General features: G+C 47.2%; 2 protein-coding genes across 2 annotated transcripts in view; both read left to right on the top strand.

Annotated features, from left to right (window-relative positions):
• Nucleotides 1-3,303, top strand: part of Cdh13 (cadherin 13) — a 996,812-nt gene extending 993,509 nt beyond the window's left edge. The window contains exon 14 of the mRNA XM_052728155.1: nucleotides 1,767-3,303. Coding sequence (XP_052584115.1) covers nucleotides 1,767-1,774 — 8 coding nt within the window. The 3' untranslated portion in view covers nucleotides 1,775-3,303. The remainder of the gene's footprint in view (nucleotides 1-1,766) is intronic.
• Nucleotides 3,304-15,193: 11,890 nt separating this feature from the next.
• On the top strand, nucleotides 15,194-19,112 carry Hsbp1 (heat shock factor binding protein 1). Its single transcript, XM_052727433.1, has 4 exons — nucleotides 15,194-15,326; nucleotides 15,624-15,690; nucleotides 16,393-16,513; nucleotides 18,215-19,112. The coding sequence occupies exons 1-3, from the start codon at nucleotides 15,282-15,284 to the stop codon at nucleotides 16,509-16,511; spliced, it is 231 nt and encodes a 76-aa protein (XP_052583393.1). The 5' UTR covers nucleotides 15,194-15,281; the 3' UTR covers nucleotides 16,512-16,513; nucleotides 18,215-19,112.
• Nucleotides 19,113-19,576: the final 464 nt, after the last annotated feature.

The raw sequence follows: 19,576 nt of genomic DNA, 5'->3' as shown, positions 1-19,576 counted from the left end.
TGCTGAGCAGAGGGTTCTGTCTTCAGTGGTGGGAGGTGGGCCCAGAGCATGTCTGACAGAGTTGACCAAACCCGAATTAGTAACAGCCTGCGAGCGGGTTCCCTCTCTCCTCCATGGCACTAGACTCTCTGTAACAAAAGCCCGAGAAGGAGAGGGCTTTGTCAACTTTCTCTGAATAGGAGGTAGTCTCCTGGGCTTGGTGAAACTCATGATCAGAGCTGGTATCACCACAGCTCTTACTGGAGTCCCATGGACACAGGTGTGCTCACAAGCAGAGAACTAGCAGAAGGAACTGGATCTGGGCATCCTGGGGACAAAGCTCCTCCAGAGTCACAAAGCTGAGATGAATAGAAAGAGCCCCCACAGGTGGCATGATGTAGGAACCATGAGCAGGAAAGGGGATGCTGTCCTCTCAAACACAGCATTCATGGGTATCACTTATGTGACATGTCCTCACAGCCCACAGGATAGCTCATTTCCTTTGGGCTATAGAGCTACACACATGTGTATAGCTGAGGAGGAACCTACAATGATGTCCTCATCCTGATCCCTGGAGCTAGTGAACAAGTCACTTACTTGATAAAAAAAGACACTTTGCAGACATAATAAAGTTGTACATCTTGAGATGGGGAGATAACCTGGATTAGTAGGGCCAGCCTGATATGACCACACAGTCCTTACAAGGGGGCCAAGGAGCATCCGTGTGATGATGGCAACAGGGAGACAGACAGAGAGACAAGATCCTACATCCCCGGCTTTGAACTTTAAGGAGTCACAGAACACATCTGCCTCTAAGATTGGAAGCTGGTGAGGAGGTGACTCTTTTTCTAAAGCCCTGGGAAGGAATGCAGCCCTGCCTACACATTGGCATTAAATCCATGAGACCCATTTCAGATCTGTGACTTCCAGAACTGTCCAGGAGTACATGTGTGTGGTTTGAGGTTCATGAGACTGTGGCTACTTGTTTTGTCAGCAATAGAAAATGAATCTGGTGTTTGAAGAGATACCAAAAGGTCTTTGTTCTGTGGCAGAATATATATATATGTATTATATAAAATATTATTATATATTCTATATATAATATAATATATTCTATATATAATATAATATATTCTATAATATATATATGGTCAGATAGATGATTGATGAATAGATGATAGATAGATAGATAGATAGATAGATAGATAGATAGATAGATAGATGATGTGTAGGTAGATAGATGTCTGATTAATAACAGATAGATCTATCTGTTTGATTGATCATAGGTAGATGTCTGATTGACTAAAGATAGTTGGATAGGTAATTGATAGATGATAGAGAGAGAGGAGTGCCTCTACATGGGATAATCATTGCTTGGTCTCTGGGCTCTGTTCAGTGTGTTCCTAGCCCAGCACATCCATGCTAATGGTCAGAACACAAGGCTCAATTGTAGCAGCACCACCAACTGCTGTCAGTCTCAGGGACAAGCTTTGGTGCCTGGAGCCATCAGCACTTTAAGAAACCAGCCTTTATGTTTACCGAGGGGTGTGCTGGGCCTCACCTACCAAGAAGTCCTGTACCGCTGGTCTGTAATCATAGCTGCAAGTTCAGCTTCTTCAGATGTAGCCAGTAAGATAATCCTGTCTTCAAATGCCACGCTGAGGAAGAAGATAATGTTCAGGGGAGTGTGGTGCGTGTTGGAGCTGTCCATCACTGGTCTGGTTTAGTTGAGTGTTTTGAAGTGAGTTGTGATATTCCCAACCTAATTCTGTACTTTCTCCACTCAGGTCTGTGAGAACACCACGACTGAAGCTTGACTCCCAAGTTGCCATAGCAACAGGAAAAAGAAAAAAAAAAAAAGTCTATCCAAATCTGAAGATTGCCGTTTACAGCTCTGAAACTTCACAACCAGGCCTCAATTGTTCCACATCCTCCTTTTTCTTTGCGATTTCATTTCATCTGTACCTCACCATTTGATAGCATCTTCCTTCTTGCTTTGATTAATGGAACCCTCTGGATTTGCCCTGAATGTTTAAAGATCATGTGTGTCACTGGACCTTAGGGAGCAGGAACAATGACTACTTTTCCTGATGCGTCCACATGTTGCTAGACAGCGCTCCTCCATCCATGCAGCTGTGCGGTGGGTTTGTACCTGTACGTGGATGGGGATCTGTCTGTGTATATACCCAGTATTTATGTAGAGGACTGCAGGAGCCACCTGCTTTTGAGATGCTTACACAGAGGTGGTGGAAGCTCCAACAGCTGAGCTCTCCAGCCAAGGTCAGTTCACTGAGCCGTCACTCACCTGTGCAGCAAAGCTGCACCGCCAGGGGCCTGCTCAGTCTAAACACTGAATGCTGACCCACCAGCCAGGCAGGTCCAGGGGTTAGAGATGGGGGAAGGGCAAGGGAAAGAAGTCTTCTCTCCTTAGTAGGACTTGCCACCACTTCCCACTGCCACCAAATGCCATGGTCCTGACTCCCAGGTGGGGAGTGAGGAATCAGAAGCTAAGGGCTGAGCTACTCTCCCATGGGCAAGAGTCTGTAACTGTACCACCCCCAGACCCACAGTCCTACGGTCCTTAGGATAACAAAGATCATGATGAAGACCCTCTCCCTCCTTGGTATATGTACAAGTGCAAATGTCATCGTGGTGTACCTATGAAGAGACCAACAGGTACCATCTTGTATGCACACATATTACCCACACATGTACACACGCATTACGCATATCCACGCCGTTTGTTTCATATATACAGGCATAAAATAGAGTAAACCCAGGTAGTTTTTAAAGTACCCTTCCGTGTGACTACCGTTGTTCGCAAAGCTGAGAATAAAAAGTTGTTCATCATGTCTGGGAAGGAATTGAGTTTTGTCCTGTGAGCATGTCAGGCTAAGAATGTTAATGCTCCCATTGAGATTATCTTCTCTTTGACAAACTGTAAATGAACCATCGAAGCTCACACCAAATTTTTTTTCTATCAAGGGAAGCTAGCGCCAGCCTGTGGCTTTAGAGCTCAGAATGAGCTAGGGTAAGATAAGGGTCTTAGTATATTTTAACGCTGTTGCTTACAAAAGGTTTTAACCCCACACACACTTGCGCACACATGCTTTCTTATGCAATCTATGTTGGCCCTGTGCTTTTGAGTTCACCTTCTGCGGGCAATAGAGTCATATGTTGTCTTTGTTGTAGTGAGATTAAGCGAGTAGAGGTCCACATACTGCTCTTTGTTTCCATAGTCAATCTTTTTGGACCATATAGAATGCAGAGATTTTTTTTTCATTGAAATAAATGGGTATCAGTGGTTAAAACTGCTGGCCAGTAGCTCTGATCTGATTTCTACACTGTGTCTAGTGCGTCTGATGCTGGGTTCCCATCTTGGACCACTCGGGATCCCCTCTCTATCTGTTAGATGAATGGGTCTAGAAAGCTGGAAGGGGGCAGCTAGAGAGATGGCTCAGTGGTTTAAGAGTGTTTGCTCCTCAACATGAGGACTAGTGCTCAGATCCCAGTACCCACCCCAAACCAAGCATCCCCACAGAAAAACCCAGCTGTCAGTGGGGGAGGTGGACAGAGACAGGAAGATCACTAGGACTTGCTGTGTTCCAGCCTCGCCAAGACAGCCCCATGTTCAGGGGGAAACCCTGACTCAAAGGAACGTGTGGAGAGTGACAGAGAGCACCTGATTGTTCTCTACTGTACGTGTATACACAAAACACACACACACACACACACACACACACACACACACACACACACACACACACACGCACACACATGAAAGCCAAAAACTCCAGCACACGAGTTGTGTAACAGGCATGCCATGTCTAGCATAAAGATATGGCTTAGTCATATCACAGTCAACTGTGAAGTTGACTGGAGACTTCCAGGCCCAGCCTCCACCCTCAATTGGATGAACACATGAAGCATAGTCATTCATATCTCCATAGTTCCCAGATATGGAGATCTCTTAAATAAAAGATGCCACATCTTGAACTTGGCCTAAAGGCTCTCTGTGGGCACATGGCCTGGTACATGACAGGGGAGAATCGGAGCCTGCACATTCACACTTTACAAGATGGTCCTCTACTGAGCCTACCTGGTGAACCCTGTTGCTCTGCTGTCCTCCTGCAAGGCAGGGAAAGGGGGAATGGTCACCCTTGAATGGACCAAAGAGCATCTTCAGGTCCTAGAAGGCAGCCTGAGCCACATACTAAGCAACAGCCAGGAAACTCCTCCTTCGGTGTGAACCCGAAGCATCTCTAGAGCCAGTGCACATGCTCAGTGATGCCCCTGCTGAGGGAAACAGGAGCGAGATGCCTCCCTTACTCTTCATACAGACTGTAACTTAGCTAAGAACACAGAACAAGAGAAGTCAAGTCCAGGGGTTAGTGGAATGGCTCAACTGATAAAACGCTTGCCTCAAAAAGATAAGGTTTTGAGTTCAGATCCCCAGAACCCATATAAAAAACCAAGCATGGTGGTACACATCTGTAATCCCAGCAGAGGTGAGATGGGAGACAGAGACAAATGGAGCCCTGGAAGCATGCCGGCCAGCCGCTCTAGCCTACTTTGTGAGACAAAGGAGAGACCCTGTCTCAAACAAAAGGAGGAAGGATACCTGATTTTCATGGTTGATACCAAATAAGACTTTGCCTCTCAGAACAGAGGAGGAATTTGATGGCTCTGGGGAGACTCTCAAACTATCATTTCTAAGAGTCAGATATGGAGATAGGTCAGTTTTTAAACAAAATAAATACATCATGTCTCATTCTGAAGATACAAGCAGATCATTGTGAAGGTCCTTTCTACTTTTTTTTTTTTTTTTTTGAGAGAGAGAGAGAGGGTCTCACATAGCCCAGCTGGCCTCACACTCCCTATGTAGCCAAGGATGACCTTGAACTTCTCCTTCTGCCGCCTCCACCTCTCTGAGTGCTGGAATTCAAGTGTGTGCCATCATGCCCAGTTTACAAAGTGCTGGGGACGGAAGCCAAGGCTTTATGCATGCTAGGCAAGCCCTCTCCCAACAGAGCTGCAGCTCCTGCCTGCTCATCGCGTCTGTACTTTCTATTTCAACATGAGGCAGCTCCCAAACAGAGAGAACGCAAGCTGACAGGAAACACAGCTCGGGTAAGTGGCTGCTAGGACCATTCACGTTCCCCTGCTGCAGCACGGTATCACAGCTCTGGACTTAGCAGCATCAGCAGACCAAAGGCCTATTGCAGGCCAGAAGACTGCGATCGGAATCCCCGCAAGAGTGCGCATCCATCGACACAAGTATTATGGTTTGGGTATAAAATGTCCCTGCATACTCATGTGTTGAATGCTTGGTTCCCAGTCATTTGCTTTTTTGTTTGTTTGTTGTTTGCTTTGTCTTGTCTTGTGGGGTGGTGGCATTATCCAGAAACATCAGAAAGTGTTTAAATGGAGAAAGTAGGCCCCTCAAGGGCAAGCACTTAGCAGGATCTTGTGCCTAGATGCTTCTTGTCCTGTCTTTACTACCTGCTGTGCCATGAACTACTAGGCTCTACCACACCTCCTCATGGAGTCACATGCCCCAGGGACCATGAGCCGAGATAAACCCATCCTTGGGTTGTCTCTGTGGGATACTTTCATCACTGAATAGCAGATACTAACACAACCAACTTATGCTGAGGTGACAGTGCCTCGCACTGAGAGTTACCTTTTTCTATTCAGCGCCCTTTCCTGATAGAACCTTCTGCTATTAAGTCCCTGTGAGAGACTCTGTTAAGTGTTAACGTTGTGCTAAATTCATATTGGAACTTAGAAATTTCTCCCAGACACAACATTGCCATCTCTTAAGTATCCCCAACTCTTTCTGGAATAAGCCATGGCTCATTAAGACATATGTAAGGGCTTCTACCAGACTTTTTTTAAGGATTTAGTTGTTGTTGTTGTTGTTGTTTATGTGTATGTTATATGCCGTGTATATGCAAGTGCTTGCAGAGGTCAGAAGAGGGTGGCAGATCCCCCGAAGCTAGAGTTACAGGCAGTTGTGAGCCACCCAGCACATTTGATGGGATCTGAACTCAGGTCCTGTGCAAGGGCAGCAAGCACTCAGCCACTGAGCTGTGTTTCCAACCTCGGCCAGATTAATTCACATACTGACTATCCAAAAGTCAACCCTGTGTCCTCCCGGATGCCCACTCACTCCCAAACCAGGACAGAGAAGAGGATGCTGAGGGCGAAGGTGGTGCAAGGTTCCTCAGAGCTTGGCCTGGGCCTGGCTACAATCCCAAGTCAAATAGGCCACATCTACAGCATCTCTGAGCAGTTTCTGGTTCTGTAAATGTAACCAAGAGATCTCTCTAGGTACACTTGCCTTACGTATGCATAAACAGATCAATCACACCAAAGAAGAAAGGCTGCCCTTTCTGTAGACCCCTAAGCCACCATCAGCATCATCATCATGGAGAGATCTGGCTGTGCCTTTCAGAGATGGTTGCACCCATTTTCTCTCCTCCTCAGACTGCAGCACAAACGGGTCTCATAACCTCGTGGGGAAACACTTCCATCGATGTTCACCCAAAGCCTGCATTAACTTTGCTCCCTCTAGTTCATCTTGGGAATGAACTGGCCCACTATTTACCAAAATCTATAGCTCTAGCTCTGTTCAGTAAAAGCAAATACAATCAATAGCCACCCATGGTGAGGCACACACGTGTTCTAAGCCCCTGGGAGACAGGGCCATGAGGACCAAGAGTTCAAGGTCATCCTTGCCTATAGAACAAATTCATGGCCAACTGGGCTACATGAGATCTTGTCTCATCCTCCCCCTATTGATAGATAGTGCTATAATTTGAATGTTAAGTGTCCCACACAGGCTCACATGTTTTAGCACTTGGTCCCTAGCTGGTAGTGCTGTTTGGGAAAGTTGTAGAGTCTGTAACAAGCAGGTCACCAGAGGAAGTGGGTCACACCTTGAGGCTACCTTCTTCCTGAGTTCTAATGCAATGTGATCAGACATTCTTAGCAAAAAAAAAAAAAAGAGAGAGAGAGAGAGAGAGAATAGGGTAATATTTTATAAGTGCCTCTGTGGGCCAAAATTGCACTTTTTTTAAAGATTTATTTTTTATTTTATTTTATGTGTATGGGTGTTTTGCCTGCATGTATATCTGTGCACTATGTGAATGCCTGCTATTCCCAAAGGCCAGAAGAGGGCAACTAATTTCCTGAAACTGAAGTTCTAGACAGTTATGAGCTGCCATGTGTGTCCTGGTAATCGAACCCTGGTCCTCTGGAAGAGCAACCAGTGCTCTTAACGGGTGAGCCCTCTCCCCACCTCCAACACTGCATATCTTTGTCTGTATATATGGATTACACTTCTCATTACATATGAAACATATATAATATGTAATTCTCTTTGTAGCCTACCCAATTCATGGGACATTAAAAACAGTATCATCTCCCTGACACAGATGAAGCTGCTGAGACTCACAAACCATCTCTAACTGGGTCTTCTTTTCCTCTTTTATTGAAAAAAAGAATATTTTCTCATACACTGTATCCTGATTACAGTTTCCCCTCCCTCTACTCCTCCCAGTTTCTCCCCACCTCCCCTCCCCTCCGATCCACTCTCTTCCTGTCTCTCACTAGAAAAGAACAGGCTTCTAAGAGATAACAACCAAAATGAAAAATTACAATATAAGATGAAACAAAAACTATCATATCAAAGTTGGACACGGCAACCCAACAGGAGGAGAATAATCCTAAGAGCAGGCGCAAGAATCAGAGACCCATTCGTTCTCATAGTCAGGAGGCCCATAAAACACTTAGCTAACAGCTATAATATATACACAGAGGACCTGATGCAGACCCGTGTAGGCCCTGTGCTTGCTGCCTCAATCTCTGTGAGCTCATCTGCACCTCACTTAGTTGATTCAGAGGGCCTTGTCTTCCGGCCCCTCTGGCTCTTATAATCTTTCTGCCTCCTCTTCTGTGGGATTTCCTGAGCTCAAGGGGAAGGATGTAATGGAGACCTCCAACTTAGATTCTCTCTCCATGTAATGTCTTGCTGTGGGACTCCGCATCTCTTCCCATCTGCTGCCAGAGGAAGCCTCTCTGATGATGTCTGGATAAGGCAATGATCTATGAGCATAGCAGAATATCATTAGCAGTCATTTTATTGATTTTTTTTAGACCAGTAGTGTTTGTTTTTTTTTTTTTTAAGACCAGTAGTGTTTGGTCTCTGGGCTATTTAGTCTCTGGTTCTTAGTTATCTAAGCAGTTTCAGGTCTGGGTTCCTTCTCATGAAGTAGGCCTTAAGTCAAATCAGACATTGGTTGGCTACTCCCGCAAGTCCTGTGCCACCATTGCCCAGTGTGTTTTGCAAGAAGGACAGATTGTAGGTCAAAGGTTTTGTGGCTGTGTTGGTGTCTACGTTTCTCTTTTGGTAGCCTGCGGAGTACCTTCCCACACCAAAGAGAGACTAGAATGTTGGGGTGAAGGCTCCATGTAGGCACCAGCTGGACTTCTCTATCTTCAATGAGTTGTGTGGGTGCTGTCCTCAGCAATGGGGTCTTGCTGTCAGTTTGCAGAGAGCAACCCTTTGTCTTAGCAACAGCCTGGGTTGTTTGGAGATTTCCATGGGACCCCCTTGGCCAACAACTCAATTGAAAGCAACCGAGTCCCTCCACTGGAAGCATATCCCGGCTACAAGAGATGGTCAGTTGAGCCTCCATATCCCCCATTACTAGGCACCCTCATTAGGATCACCTTCACACATTCCAGAAGTTGTTTCCACCCCATCCCCCAAATGTCCCCCACCTGTCTCTTTCTCCACCCCATCTCCCTCTAATGTGTAGCTCAGGTTAGCCTCAAACTCGTGATCCTCCTGCCTCTGACTTCTCCAGCAAATCCCATTGGTGCGCACCACCACCAGCGGCTCTCTAACTGGGTCTTACACCTGTTAAGTGTGGTGTCCAACTCCACCCTGGATCTTTTTCTGCTGCACTCGAAGGCACCAGAAATGAGTTAGCGTCTTCACAGGGCATGCAAAGGCCATCAGCCCTGTGTGACAGAGGAAGCTGCACTAAAGGAACCCAAACTTGCAAGTCAGGGACCGCAGGAACTGTTCCCTGCCTCCCGGACAGCCCGTCTCCAGGAAACTGCTGGTTTGGGTAAATAAGAAGGAAGCTGATTTCCTGGCGGCCAGTCACTGAGATGTTAATTTGGAGAATTGCCTCAAATGAATGTAAGAAGCATAAACTAACACTTCAAACCAAAAGCAAAGCAATTTGAGGCAGTCGGAACACTGCTGATCTTGCCATCCTTCCTCAGAAAAGCAATTTTCTGTTCTTTTGCAAACAGCCGCAAAGCTGTGACCTCCTGCTGCCTCCAGGCCCCAGTCAAGACACCCAGTGCACAGGGTACACTACAAAGTCCAGCAAGTCTGGGCCTTGATCGGGACCTCCCAGCCAAGAGAACGGGTCCTAGGGTGATGCTTTCTAAATTAAATCTGCCACAGCTGGACAGTTTGCTCTCTAACCAGCCTGCCTCTGCTCTGAAGTGAGGCCTGTGTGGTGGGGGGCAGGGGGGAGGGGGAGTCCCCTGCCCTGGTCTCTTCTCTACCAGCAGGACAGCCTCCAGGGGCAGGATCATTCCCTGAAGATCAAACATCTGGTACCTTCAGGATTTCCACAATGTTTTTCTGAGCTTATCCCCAAGAGGAAGCAAGCAGATGTTCCAGATCCAGCAACTGCTTGCTTGCGCTATCCCTCTGCAGATTGCAAAAGCATCGCTATTTCAAAGGGTGTGCAGCCATCCCCTTGGGCTCCCTGTCATCTCTTAAAGCACCGTTTTCTCAATATTAATGCCTATAGATCTTTAAGATTCAGCCACACTCTGCGCACCTCTCATCACCTCACTCTGCATTACTGAACATCCAGCTGGAGTATCGGTTCCAACTCCATTCAAACTGTCATTTTAAATCATGGGGTAAAGGTGCTTACCACCAAACCTGACCATCTGGGTTCAATTGTCAAAACCCACCAAGTGGAACAAACTCCCCTAAGTTTCCTCTAACCTCTACACTCAAACTGTGGCTTGTGCATACACATGCATACACACACACACACACACACACACACACACACACACACACACAAATAAATAAACGTAATAAAGTAAAATCAAATTTATAATTTTCCTTATATTCATTTTAAAAGAAAAGTACCACAAAAGAAAAACCAGTATCACTTGGGGGGGGGAGGAGCAAAATAAATACAATGGAAAGCAAAATACTAATAAACCAAAAAAGCAAGAAAATGGAACAACTGCCTTTAATTGTGTACCAAGAAATAAAGCCAATGGGGAGATGCATGCCATGATCTTAGCACTCAAGAAGCTGGGACAGGAGGGCATCTGAGTTTGCTGTTGTTGTTGTTTTGTTCTGGGTTTTTCTCTTGGTTCAGTTGGCTGGTTGGCTGGCTGGCTGGGTGGGTAGGTGGGTGGGTAGGTGTTTGGCTGTTTGCTTCTATGGTTGGCTGGCCATTTGGCTGGTTGACTGGTTGTTTGGCTGGCTGGTTGGGTGGGTGGGTGGTTGGTTGTTTGGCTGGCTGGTTAGTTGGGTATGTAGGTGGGTATTTGGCTTGTTGAGTGTTTCGCTAGTTAGGTGGGTGGGTGAAGTGGACGGCAGATTGGTTGGTTGGTTGGTTGGTTGTTTGGTTGGTTGGTTGGTTGGTTCACTGGCTGTCTTGTTGGGGGGGTTGGCTGTTTAGTTGGTTGGTTGGTTGGCTTGTTGGTTGGTTGGCTGATTGGGTGGGTGGGTGGATGGGTGAGTTGGTAGGCAGCTGGTTGGTTATCTGGCTGGCTGACTGACTGGCTGGCTGGCTGTTTGGCTGGCTGGTAACAGGGTCACACTATAGCCCACTGGCTTTAACTTGAGATCCTCATGTAGAAGCCTCCCCGTGCTGAGGTAAGGGAAGCTCACCATCACACGCAGCTTGGATTTTCTCTCTGTCCACCACTCCTGTCTGCTGAGATGAAAGGTCAACAAAAAGGAGGGACAGAAGAAGCCAGTTTCAGGAGTGAGCATCAGACACAGGGTGAAAGTCTCCACCCAAACTGTGCACAGCCCTGCATCCCTACTGAGGAGCCCGTGATGGCAAAGAGGATGGGGGCAGGGGTGTGATTGGGAGCCTTTATCTTCCACAGGTGATTTTCTTCTTAGAACATAAGGTCATTCTCGGGGAGTAAGAGGGATGAAATAGCAGGTTGGGGAGCCTGGGAAGGTTTGGAATGACCAGTGAAAGGGCAGGAGCCAGCCTGGGTACTAGGAAGATGAGCCCTCATGTCCCTCGTGTCCTGTGCATCAGTTGCCTTTCTCATTGCTGTGACAAACTACCCAACCAAAGAAACTTCGGGGAGAGAGGGTTTCTTTGGGCTCCCAATTTGAGGGTACAGTCCAACATGGTGGGGAAGGCATAATGGCAGGAACATGAGGCAGGTGGTTATGTGGCATCCAGTCAGGAAGCAGAAAGAGGTGAACAGTGGTGCTCAGCTCTCTTTCTCCTTTCTATTCAGTCCAGCACCCCAGTCCATGAGATGGGGCTGCCCAAGGCTGGAGTGGGTCTTCCTTCTTACTAAACCTCTCTGGAACTCCCTCAGAGATACACCAGAGGGCTGGCAAAACAGCTCAGCAGTTAAGAGAGCACAGCACTCTTGCAGAAGACCTGAGTTCTGTTCCCAGCATTCAAATCAGATGACTCACAACCACCTGTAATTCCAGCTCTCTGGAGATCCAGCACCTCTGGACTCCTTGGGCACCTACAGGAAGACAAACATGTACAGTTGAGGATCTGACACCATCTATTGAACTCCACAGGCATGCACAAGGTGCCATAGATATACATGCATACAAACTCAGGGCTCTAGGTTCAATCTCCATTACTGAAGGTAAAAAATATAATATATATATAATGGTTTTGCACAGTAGGGTCCTCTTTTGTCTTTTGTTTAGATCTGAGGCAGGAATGTCAAGAAGGGCCCAGAATGAACCAAAAGCCAACATAAAAGTGTCATAGCAAGCTCTTGTAATACCAAGTTGTTCTGAACATAGGGAAGGGAATTACAACTTAAAATTAATCTAGGAAAAGCTTTAAAAATGCTACAATGAGGTAAGCTGACTTCAGCATGAACAGAAAGGTTAAAAACGAGATTGATCCAAACCTCAGTGCAAGGTTAATTCCCTGCACCTTGCATACATACGCAGCAGCTTTATTAACAGAACAAAATTCATCTGGGCTCTGTGTCAGCCCCTACTGAGTGCATCAGCCCTGAGTGTAGAGAGGGTTTTGTGAAAAGCAGCTGTTTGACATACCAGAAAGCACATCTGTCTTTCCCTGTAAGAGTAAGAAAGAAAATTAAGCCATCACTCAGAGTGTCACATTTGCTGTTTAGATGAAGAAAAATTCAATCAAGGGAAAAACAGAAAAACAAAACCCAACAACCACAAGTTTCCTACCAGAAAAAGGAGGAAAGAAAAAAAGGAGGAAGCAGGGGCTACAGAGATGGCTCTTCAGTTAAGAGCACCTGCTGCTCTCGCAGAGGACCAGGCTCTGATTCCCAGCACTCGTATTGGGCTGCTCACAGCTACCTATAACTCCAGCTCCAGGGGATCCAACACCCTCTTCTGGATTCTGAGATCACCTGTTTTCCTGAGAGTGTGTGAGCACATATGTGCACACACATAATTAAAATAAAATAAACCTTTTTTTAAAAAAAAAGCAAAAAGCTATCATCTTCCAGTCTGAGCACTAGTTCATAAATGCTTTGGACTTGCTCACGGTCATAGGCTAGACCTCATTAGAAACCCCAGTGGAGACTTCTACAATGAACAGTTAGGGCTGAAGTCAGTAGCCGGAGGATGTAGTTGCCCTTGGCCACTGACTAACTGATGCCAGAGGTTTGTGAGGACTCTAAACAAGAACACAGTACAAACTAAAGTGAGGGTCCCTTACTAGTTATTGAGGGGGGATTGTATCCCCAGGCAAAGTTCACTGAAATCCTAACCCTCACCAACACAGAATGTGACATCATTTTGAAATGGAGCAGTTACAAATGTAGTATTTAAGGGTCTGTGAGTTTGAGGCCAGCCTGGTCAACAGAGTGAGTTCCAGGACAGCCAGGGACACACAGTGAAACTCTGTCTTGAAACACCAAAGAAATAAAAAAAGGGAGGGGTTGCTTAATCTAAAGTGACTGGTAGCTCCCAACTCTCTGGAGCATGTGCATGCATGCACACACCTTGTCACACATACATCCACATGTACATATACACACATGCATGTATACACACACAATAGTTTTGCGTGCTTAACATGGGAAGGAAGTTCTCTGTGTGAGTTGAGTAAGAACATGAGGGGACTGGTAAAGATGTGGTCATATGGTAGCTGGGGAAGATAATTGAGCAACACACCTCCCTGGTCAAGCCCGAGCCATCTTAGTTACCAACACTAATGGGACTTACTTCCCCCAGCTAAACTCAAACTGAGTGACCCCACCCCCACTCCAAAATACTGTCCTCAGGCATGTGAGTTGCTGGATCATATAGACCTACAGACAAGGGATTTCTTGGTCCATTGTTGAGACCCACCCCCAGGGCCATCTGTGGGGCTGGAAATTGGGGTCCAAACTCAGCAGAAAGCAGAATTCTGGAAATTCTAGATACTGCTTCCTTTAGGGAACAGAATGCAGAAAAACACACAGTAAGTACACACTGATGGAAGGTTACAGACTTGGTCCCTTTTGAAGCTGGATCAGCCTGGATCTGGTGGGACTTTGGAGTCCTCTGTTTCTCTCCTTTAGTTAACTGTCTCCTGACCTGTGATCATCCATGGGTCTGTACAATTCACTGTGACCCAGGAACATGGAGAACTCCTGCTGGTGATTGTGGTGCAGAGGGGAACAGCCACGCCTCCTGTCCTGTCTAGTACCTTCCCTAAGCGGCTAAGCTCCCTATAACAGCCCCAAGGTAAGGTGGGACAACAGGACCTCATATTCCAGCGAGCACCTTCACTAATTTGCTGGACTCAGAGACACCACCAACACCACCTCTAAGCTCACATCACCCCCACTCCATCCATAAATGTAAAGAATCCCTTTGTTCTGTTCCTTGGATCTCCTGTGCCAGCTTCCTCCACTGAGTGGCTTGTGTCACTGACAATGATTTCACCTAAAAGCCATCTCAGTGCATCTCCTTACGGAACCTGGGAAGTATTATTTGAACCTGTGCCCTCCCAACTCAGCTCTGCACCTGTGACATAAGCATCCCAGTTCACTCTCTTTCCTCACACTGTTCCCTCTTTTACACAAATGGAGACCTGTCCCACTTAGCATTAGGCAACCATATCGTTGGAGAAAAGCCAGGTTAGATTCCACTTACATTACACTAAAACACTGGCAAACTGCGTCTACTGTGCTGCGTGAGCCTCCGGAGTCAGGGGTGACAGCCCGAGCTTTGGTATGGTTTTGTTTCCACAGAGCTGGCTTCTTTGTGCTAAGCAAGTGTTTTGTCCCTGGGTACATTCCATCCCACCATTTTTGCTTCTTTGGTTTTTGTTTTGTTTTGTTTCGGAGACTCACTAAGTTTTCTCAGGTATGCCTTGAACTCATGATCCCTCCCAAGTAAGTAGGATTACGGGCTTGGCATTCTTATTGGCCCACGTCTTCTACAATAGGTCTTGGTGAAGAGCAGACATCCAGCCAGTGCACTCTCACCAACTCTAAGGGGGTTTGGTGGTGGTGTTGTTATTGTTGTTGTTTTTATTACATTTATTTATTTTGTGTGTTAAATGCATATGTGTATGTGCATGTCACAGCACATGTGTGCAGGGCGAAGGTCAATTTGCAGGAGTCAGGTCTCTTCTTCCAGCATACAGAATCCAACTCCACTGTCAGATCTGGTGGCAAGCACCTTCATCCGCTGATCTGTATTGCAAGGCCTGTGTGTTTGACTACATCCACCGAACAGACCAACGTTTATCCCTGAACCCTTTGCCCACTTCCGGTTTTCTCTCCTCTTCCGCTCCCTGCGGCATGGAGAGTGGAGCTGGGCGGGGTGGAGGCGGGGCTAAGAGCGGGGGCGAGGCCTATCCTCAGGCCGGATGCGCTGAAGTCTCCCAGGCCCTTCCGGTGCGTGACGGGAACTACAGCACCCACAATGCCTTGCGGTCCCGTGACTGTGTTGTCGCGAGAACTGGCGGCTTGGGGGCGTCTGCGCCAAGAAACCGAAGTGTAGGTGACGGTTCCTAGACATCGCCGCCAAGCTGGGCACCGGGGAAATGGCCGAGACGGACCCCAAGACCATGCAGGACATCACCTTGGTGGTAAGCAGCAGGCTCACGTGGGTCCCGACACTCCGTGGCCGCTCTCGGCCCTGGCGTGGGGTGTGGCCAGCGACCTCGGCCCGCGCACCTGCCGGGCTCGCCCTCCAACGGCCCCGGCAGGGACCCTCACGACCTGACCCGCAGGAATACCAAACCCGACCTGGCAGGGCCTTGCCAAAGGTCTCGCACACCTACCGGGAGTCCCTACCCCCCGCCCGCGTCCTCGCCTCCCCTTCCTCCCAGGAAAGGGGTCTCGGGATAAGCTGGCATCGGCGGGCTTGTTCTGATTTCTTGTAGGTGGAGACGCTCCTGCAGCAGATGCAAGACAAGTTTCAGATCATGTCCGACCAGATCATTGGAAGAAATATCCTTTTGATTCGGAGGCAGCTTCTTAATGGTGCGGGGTGAGCTGGTAGTTTGCGAACTGACTTCAGTTAGTCCTTTAGAAATTACCTTTTTCACAAGAAGTTTGTTCTTATTATTTTTAATTGTGTGTATAAGGGGTGCGCGTGAGTAACTGACGAGACCAGAGGCGTTGGAACCCCTGGAGCTGGAGTCACAGGCGGTTGTGAGCTGCCGCCCAATGTGGGTACTGGGAACCACACTCAGGTCCTCTGCGAGAGCCTCAGGTGCTCGTAACCGCTGAGCCATCTCTCCAGCCACACTTAGAAATTCTTTACTGATCTTGGCTCTTCTGTGTTCCTGAGGAGGACTGTGCCCAGAGCCAGAAACATGGCTGAGCTACCCAAGTTCCCTGTTGGGGGCCCTCCAGAACACCAGTAAAGGGGCCAACTGTATGGTGACTGTTGGCTCGTTGAGGTCTTCAGTCTCCGGTCCTCTTCGCATCATTACCAATGGCATATAGAGTCCTTTGGGATTAATAAACGAAGAAACCGAGGCTTAGGAAAGTAAGAGAGCTCACCTGGGGACCCTGTACCCCTGACTTGCCAGGCTGTCATTAGAACCAGAAGAAACTGGTGCAAGCAGCCACTTCAGCCGGTGTGCAGGGGCCTGGAGGATAGGGGCAGAGTGGGGTGTTGGTGTGTGGGCTCTTTAACGGTGCCACTTGATGACATGAGCAGTCGCATTGATGATCTGGAGAAAAACATCGCCGACCTCATGACCCAGGCTGGAGTGGAGGAACTGGATGGTGAAAACAAGATCGCTACTGCGCAGAAGAGCTGAAGGTAAAGGAGGGCGCCATTGTGCCCAGGTGAAACACCCACAGTGACCATAAGTGTGATTTTGATGTAGCTGGTAGATTTCCCCATGTCATTCCCAGCGGGCATCTCTGCACCGCACCCATGAACTCCGTGTTTTGAAATTTTTCATGCCTCATTCCTTAGGTAGAATTTACATTTCTAATTTTCATGACTTAAAACTGTGTTGCTGCGCTTACACATCATAGTTGTCAACTACAAAGTTCACACGTAAGAAGAGGAAAATTAATGACAAAAGACAAAACTCATCTTTTTAAAGATTTATTTGTCTGTGAGTGTTTTTGCTTGCATATGCACCTCATGCAAGCCTGGTGCTATGGGAGGCCGGAGAAAGCATTGGATCCCTTGGAACTGGACAGGACCTGCCGACCTGTGGGTGCTAGGAATCGAACCTAGATCCTTCCCAAGAGCAAAAAGTGCTCTACACCACTGAGCCATCTCTACTCCCTTGATGTTTTAACTGTAAGTCAAGTTTGCAGTTTTGTGATGGGCCTCACTCATATCCTGGGCCCTGCATTGGACACACCTGGAACTTGGACACGTCTCTGGCTGGTGAGCTGGTAACTGAAGACCACCAGGTGGTGTCATTTCAGGGCATGTGTTTTTTGGTGTCCTGCCCTGGAAGATTATTTCATTGTTTTCTTTTGGAAATAGCAGAGAATTCAGGTCACCTATGTGAGCATCTGTCTTAAATTCTAGAGACTTTTGTGAGTGGATTAAATTTGCACTGAATCATTTCAGGTATCCGAAGATGAGAGGGGCAGAAAACCGAAACCATTTAGTGTAGTGAGTTTCTTTGTAGCTGCACCTGTGTTTGTGTGGGGAGGGGCACTTCCAGCCCTCAGTTTTTGTTTTAATGTAATCTCATTATGCAAACCTGGCTGGCTGGCCTGGAACTTGCTATATAAACCAAGATACTCAAACAGATCCACCTGCTTCTGCCTCTGCCTCCTAAATTCTGGGACTAAAGGTTATTTTCTGGCCATGGCCTGGGGATCAACTTCTCAGTGACTTAAATAGGTTGTTCTGAAATCCAAGAGACTAGATGGGGTTGGGCGGGTCAAGATACATGGACAGTTCACTGTGAGATGGTCATAAGTGCTTGGTATGTGCCGTGCACTCTTCAGTCCTGTTTAGGAATGAGCAGCAGAGTCCAGTGGGTCTTGGGAGCTGCTGCAGAGTTTTGATATGTTGTGGTCGAAAACCCCACGAGTCAAAAACTGAAAGATTGTGTGATTGTGTTTCACAAAGAAAGGAATGGAAATAGGAAGTGGACTCAGGGAATTTTTGAATGAAGATGTCCAAATAAGGGGCTGGAGAGATGGCTCTCTCTGCTGTAAAAGCACATATGCTCTTGCAGAAGTCCCAAGTTCAGTTCCCAGAACTCTCTCAAGACCTCACTCACCACTGTCTGCAACTCCACCTCCAGAGGCTCCAACGCCCTCTTCTGGCCTCCACAAGGACCTGCACTCGCCTACACATACCCACACACAAGGGCCCACATACACATAAGTGAACTTTTTATTTGAGATTTATGAATAAATTGAATTTTTTAGAATAGTGTGCATGGAGAATTCAGGGATGACTCCATTGGAAATGTTCCTGGTTGGTCTGGGGGTGGCTTTGCTGTGCCCTCACGTTGCTCTTGATGGTTTTCTTCTTTCACAGGCTGCTGATATTTGCACTGAACCAGAACATCGTTTTCCCAAGCCAAGAAAGAACCAAGTGGCTTTCTGCAACTAACTACTATGTGTTGACAGGTTTATAAAGCGTGCATTCTTACCACAGCCTGCATAGTCCATAGAATGTCCCCTACACCCTCAGTTTCTCAAACTTGGTATCGTCATATCTTGGTCAGTTGTCTTAATTAAACACTAAAACTGGCGGTTTCTGCATAAAATTGTCAAACTTTTTAGTGGTTTTTTGAAGTCCTTTCCCTCTGTTCCCTTTGTGGTAGTTACTGTTTGATGAAGTGGCAGAGTACTTTCCAGTTAGGTGACTAGTAACTCCTCCCCCTGGCAGAAGCCATGACGTGAGACATGTATGTTTAGGGTTCTTTCATTCTCAGCACAAAGTGACTGTTGAGCCGACACTAGAGTGTCAGAAATACTTTTCCAAATGGCCGAGAACATTTAGCAATTGTTTGTGCCGAAGTGTCTGTCAGAGTTTTGCATGAAATTCTAGTAGCTTTGGTAGGGCCTACAGTGCTCATCTGACAGGGTGTCAGAACCCAGTGACCCTGTCCTCCTTTCGAGCTACTGACTGAAAGGGAGGAGACCAAAAGACCCGAGTAAGTTCACTGCCGGTCACATGACTGCGACATGCCCAGTGGCTGGTGGGAGGCTCTGGTTTTTAAGAAATACTATTTTACTTGAACTATTTCTTGCCTAAAGTCTTGCACAGTGAGTTCTATTAATTAAGAAGACAAATAATAAACTCTTTACATTTGGAATTCCAGTGTCTGGAGGCTTAGCCTCCAGGCCACTTTTGATGACCTGGAAGGCTATCCATGTCACTGTCCCCACAAAGTGATTTCATACAATAAAAAACGTGAATAATTGGAAAAGTTGAAGAATGGCGTGGTCCTTCCTCGAGGAAACTGACCAAGTAGGGCGTTCTGTTTGCTCATTTGTGTTGCAGACAGACTAAGAACAACTTGGTCATAGTTTTAAATTCTGGGGTGGGATGGGGGGTGGAGTGACAGGCTCCTGAAAGTGTGTTGCTGGGTGCTGTTAAGCAGCAGGAGTTCCTGTCATCAGACCAGTGGATGGCACTACTACCCTCAAGGTGCCACACTGTTAGGCTGGGACAGACCAGCTGCAACCTGCATACAAGACATTCTTGATGCTTACAAATGGGAACTCCGGGTCTGCTTGTCATCAGGAGACAGTGGGATGGTTCAGGAAGGAGTTTGTGACCTAAGGACTCAGCTTCAGAGGCAGATCCCTGGACCAGAAACACCTGTCGTGATAAAGGTGCTGGGGCCCTGTTGCTGTGATGTCCTTGTGTCCAGGATGTTTGGTATCTCAG

This window comes from Peromyscus californicus, unplaced genomic scaffold (assembly GCF_007827085.1).
Source record: "Peromyscus californicus insignis strain IS unplaced genomic scaffold, ASM782708v3 Scaffold_8__1_contigs__length_139910024, whole genome shotgun sequence".
Classification (NCBI taxonomy): domain Eukaryota; kingdom Metazoa; phylum Chordata; class Mammalia; order Rodentia; family Cricetidae; genus Peromyscus; species Peromyscus californicus.
Note: the sequence above shows the minus strand (reverse complement) of the source record. Positions and strands in the feature narration are given on the sequence as shown.

Bases quoted from the DNA above. Each gene is read 5' to 3' on its own strand.
- Hsbp1 (XM_052727433.1), top strand. From the start codon at position 15,282: ATGGCCGAGACGGACCCCAAGACCATGCAGGACATCACCTTGGTG. The intron at 15,327-15,623 runs GTAAGCAGCAGG...GATTTCTTGTAG, and splicing joins TGCAGGACATCACCTTGGTG to GTGGAGACGCTCCTGCAGCA. The intron at 15,691-16,392 runs ATATCCTTTTGA...TAACGGTGCCAC, and splicing joins CGACCAGATCATTGGAAGAA to TTGATGACATGAGCAGTCGC.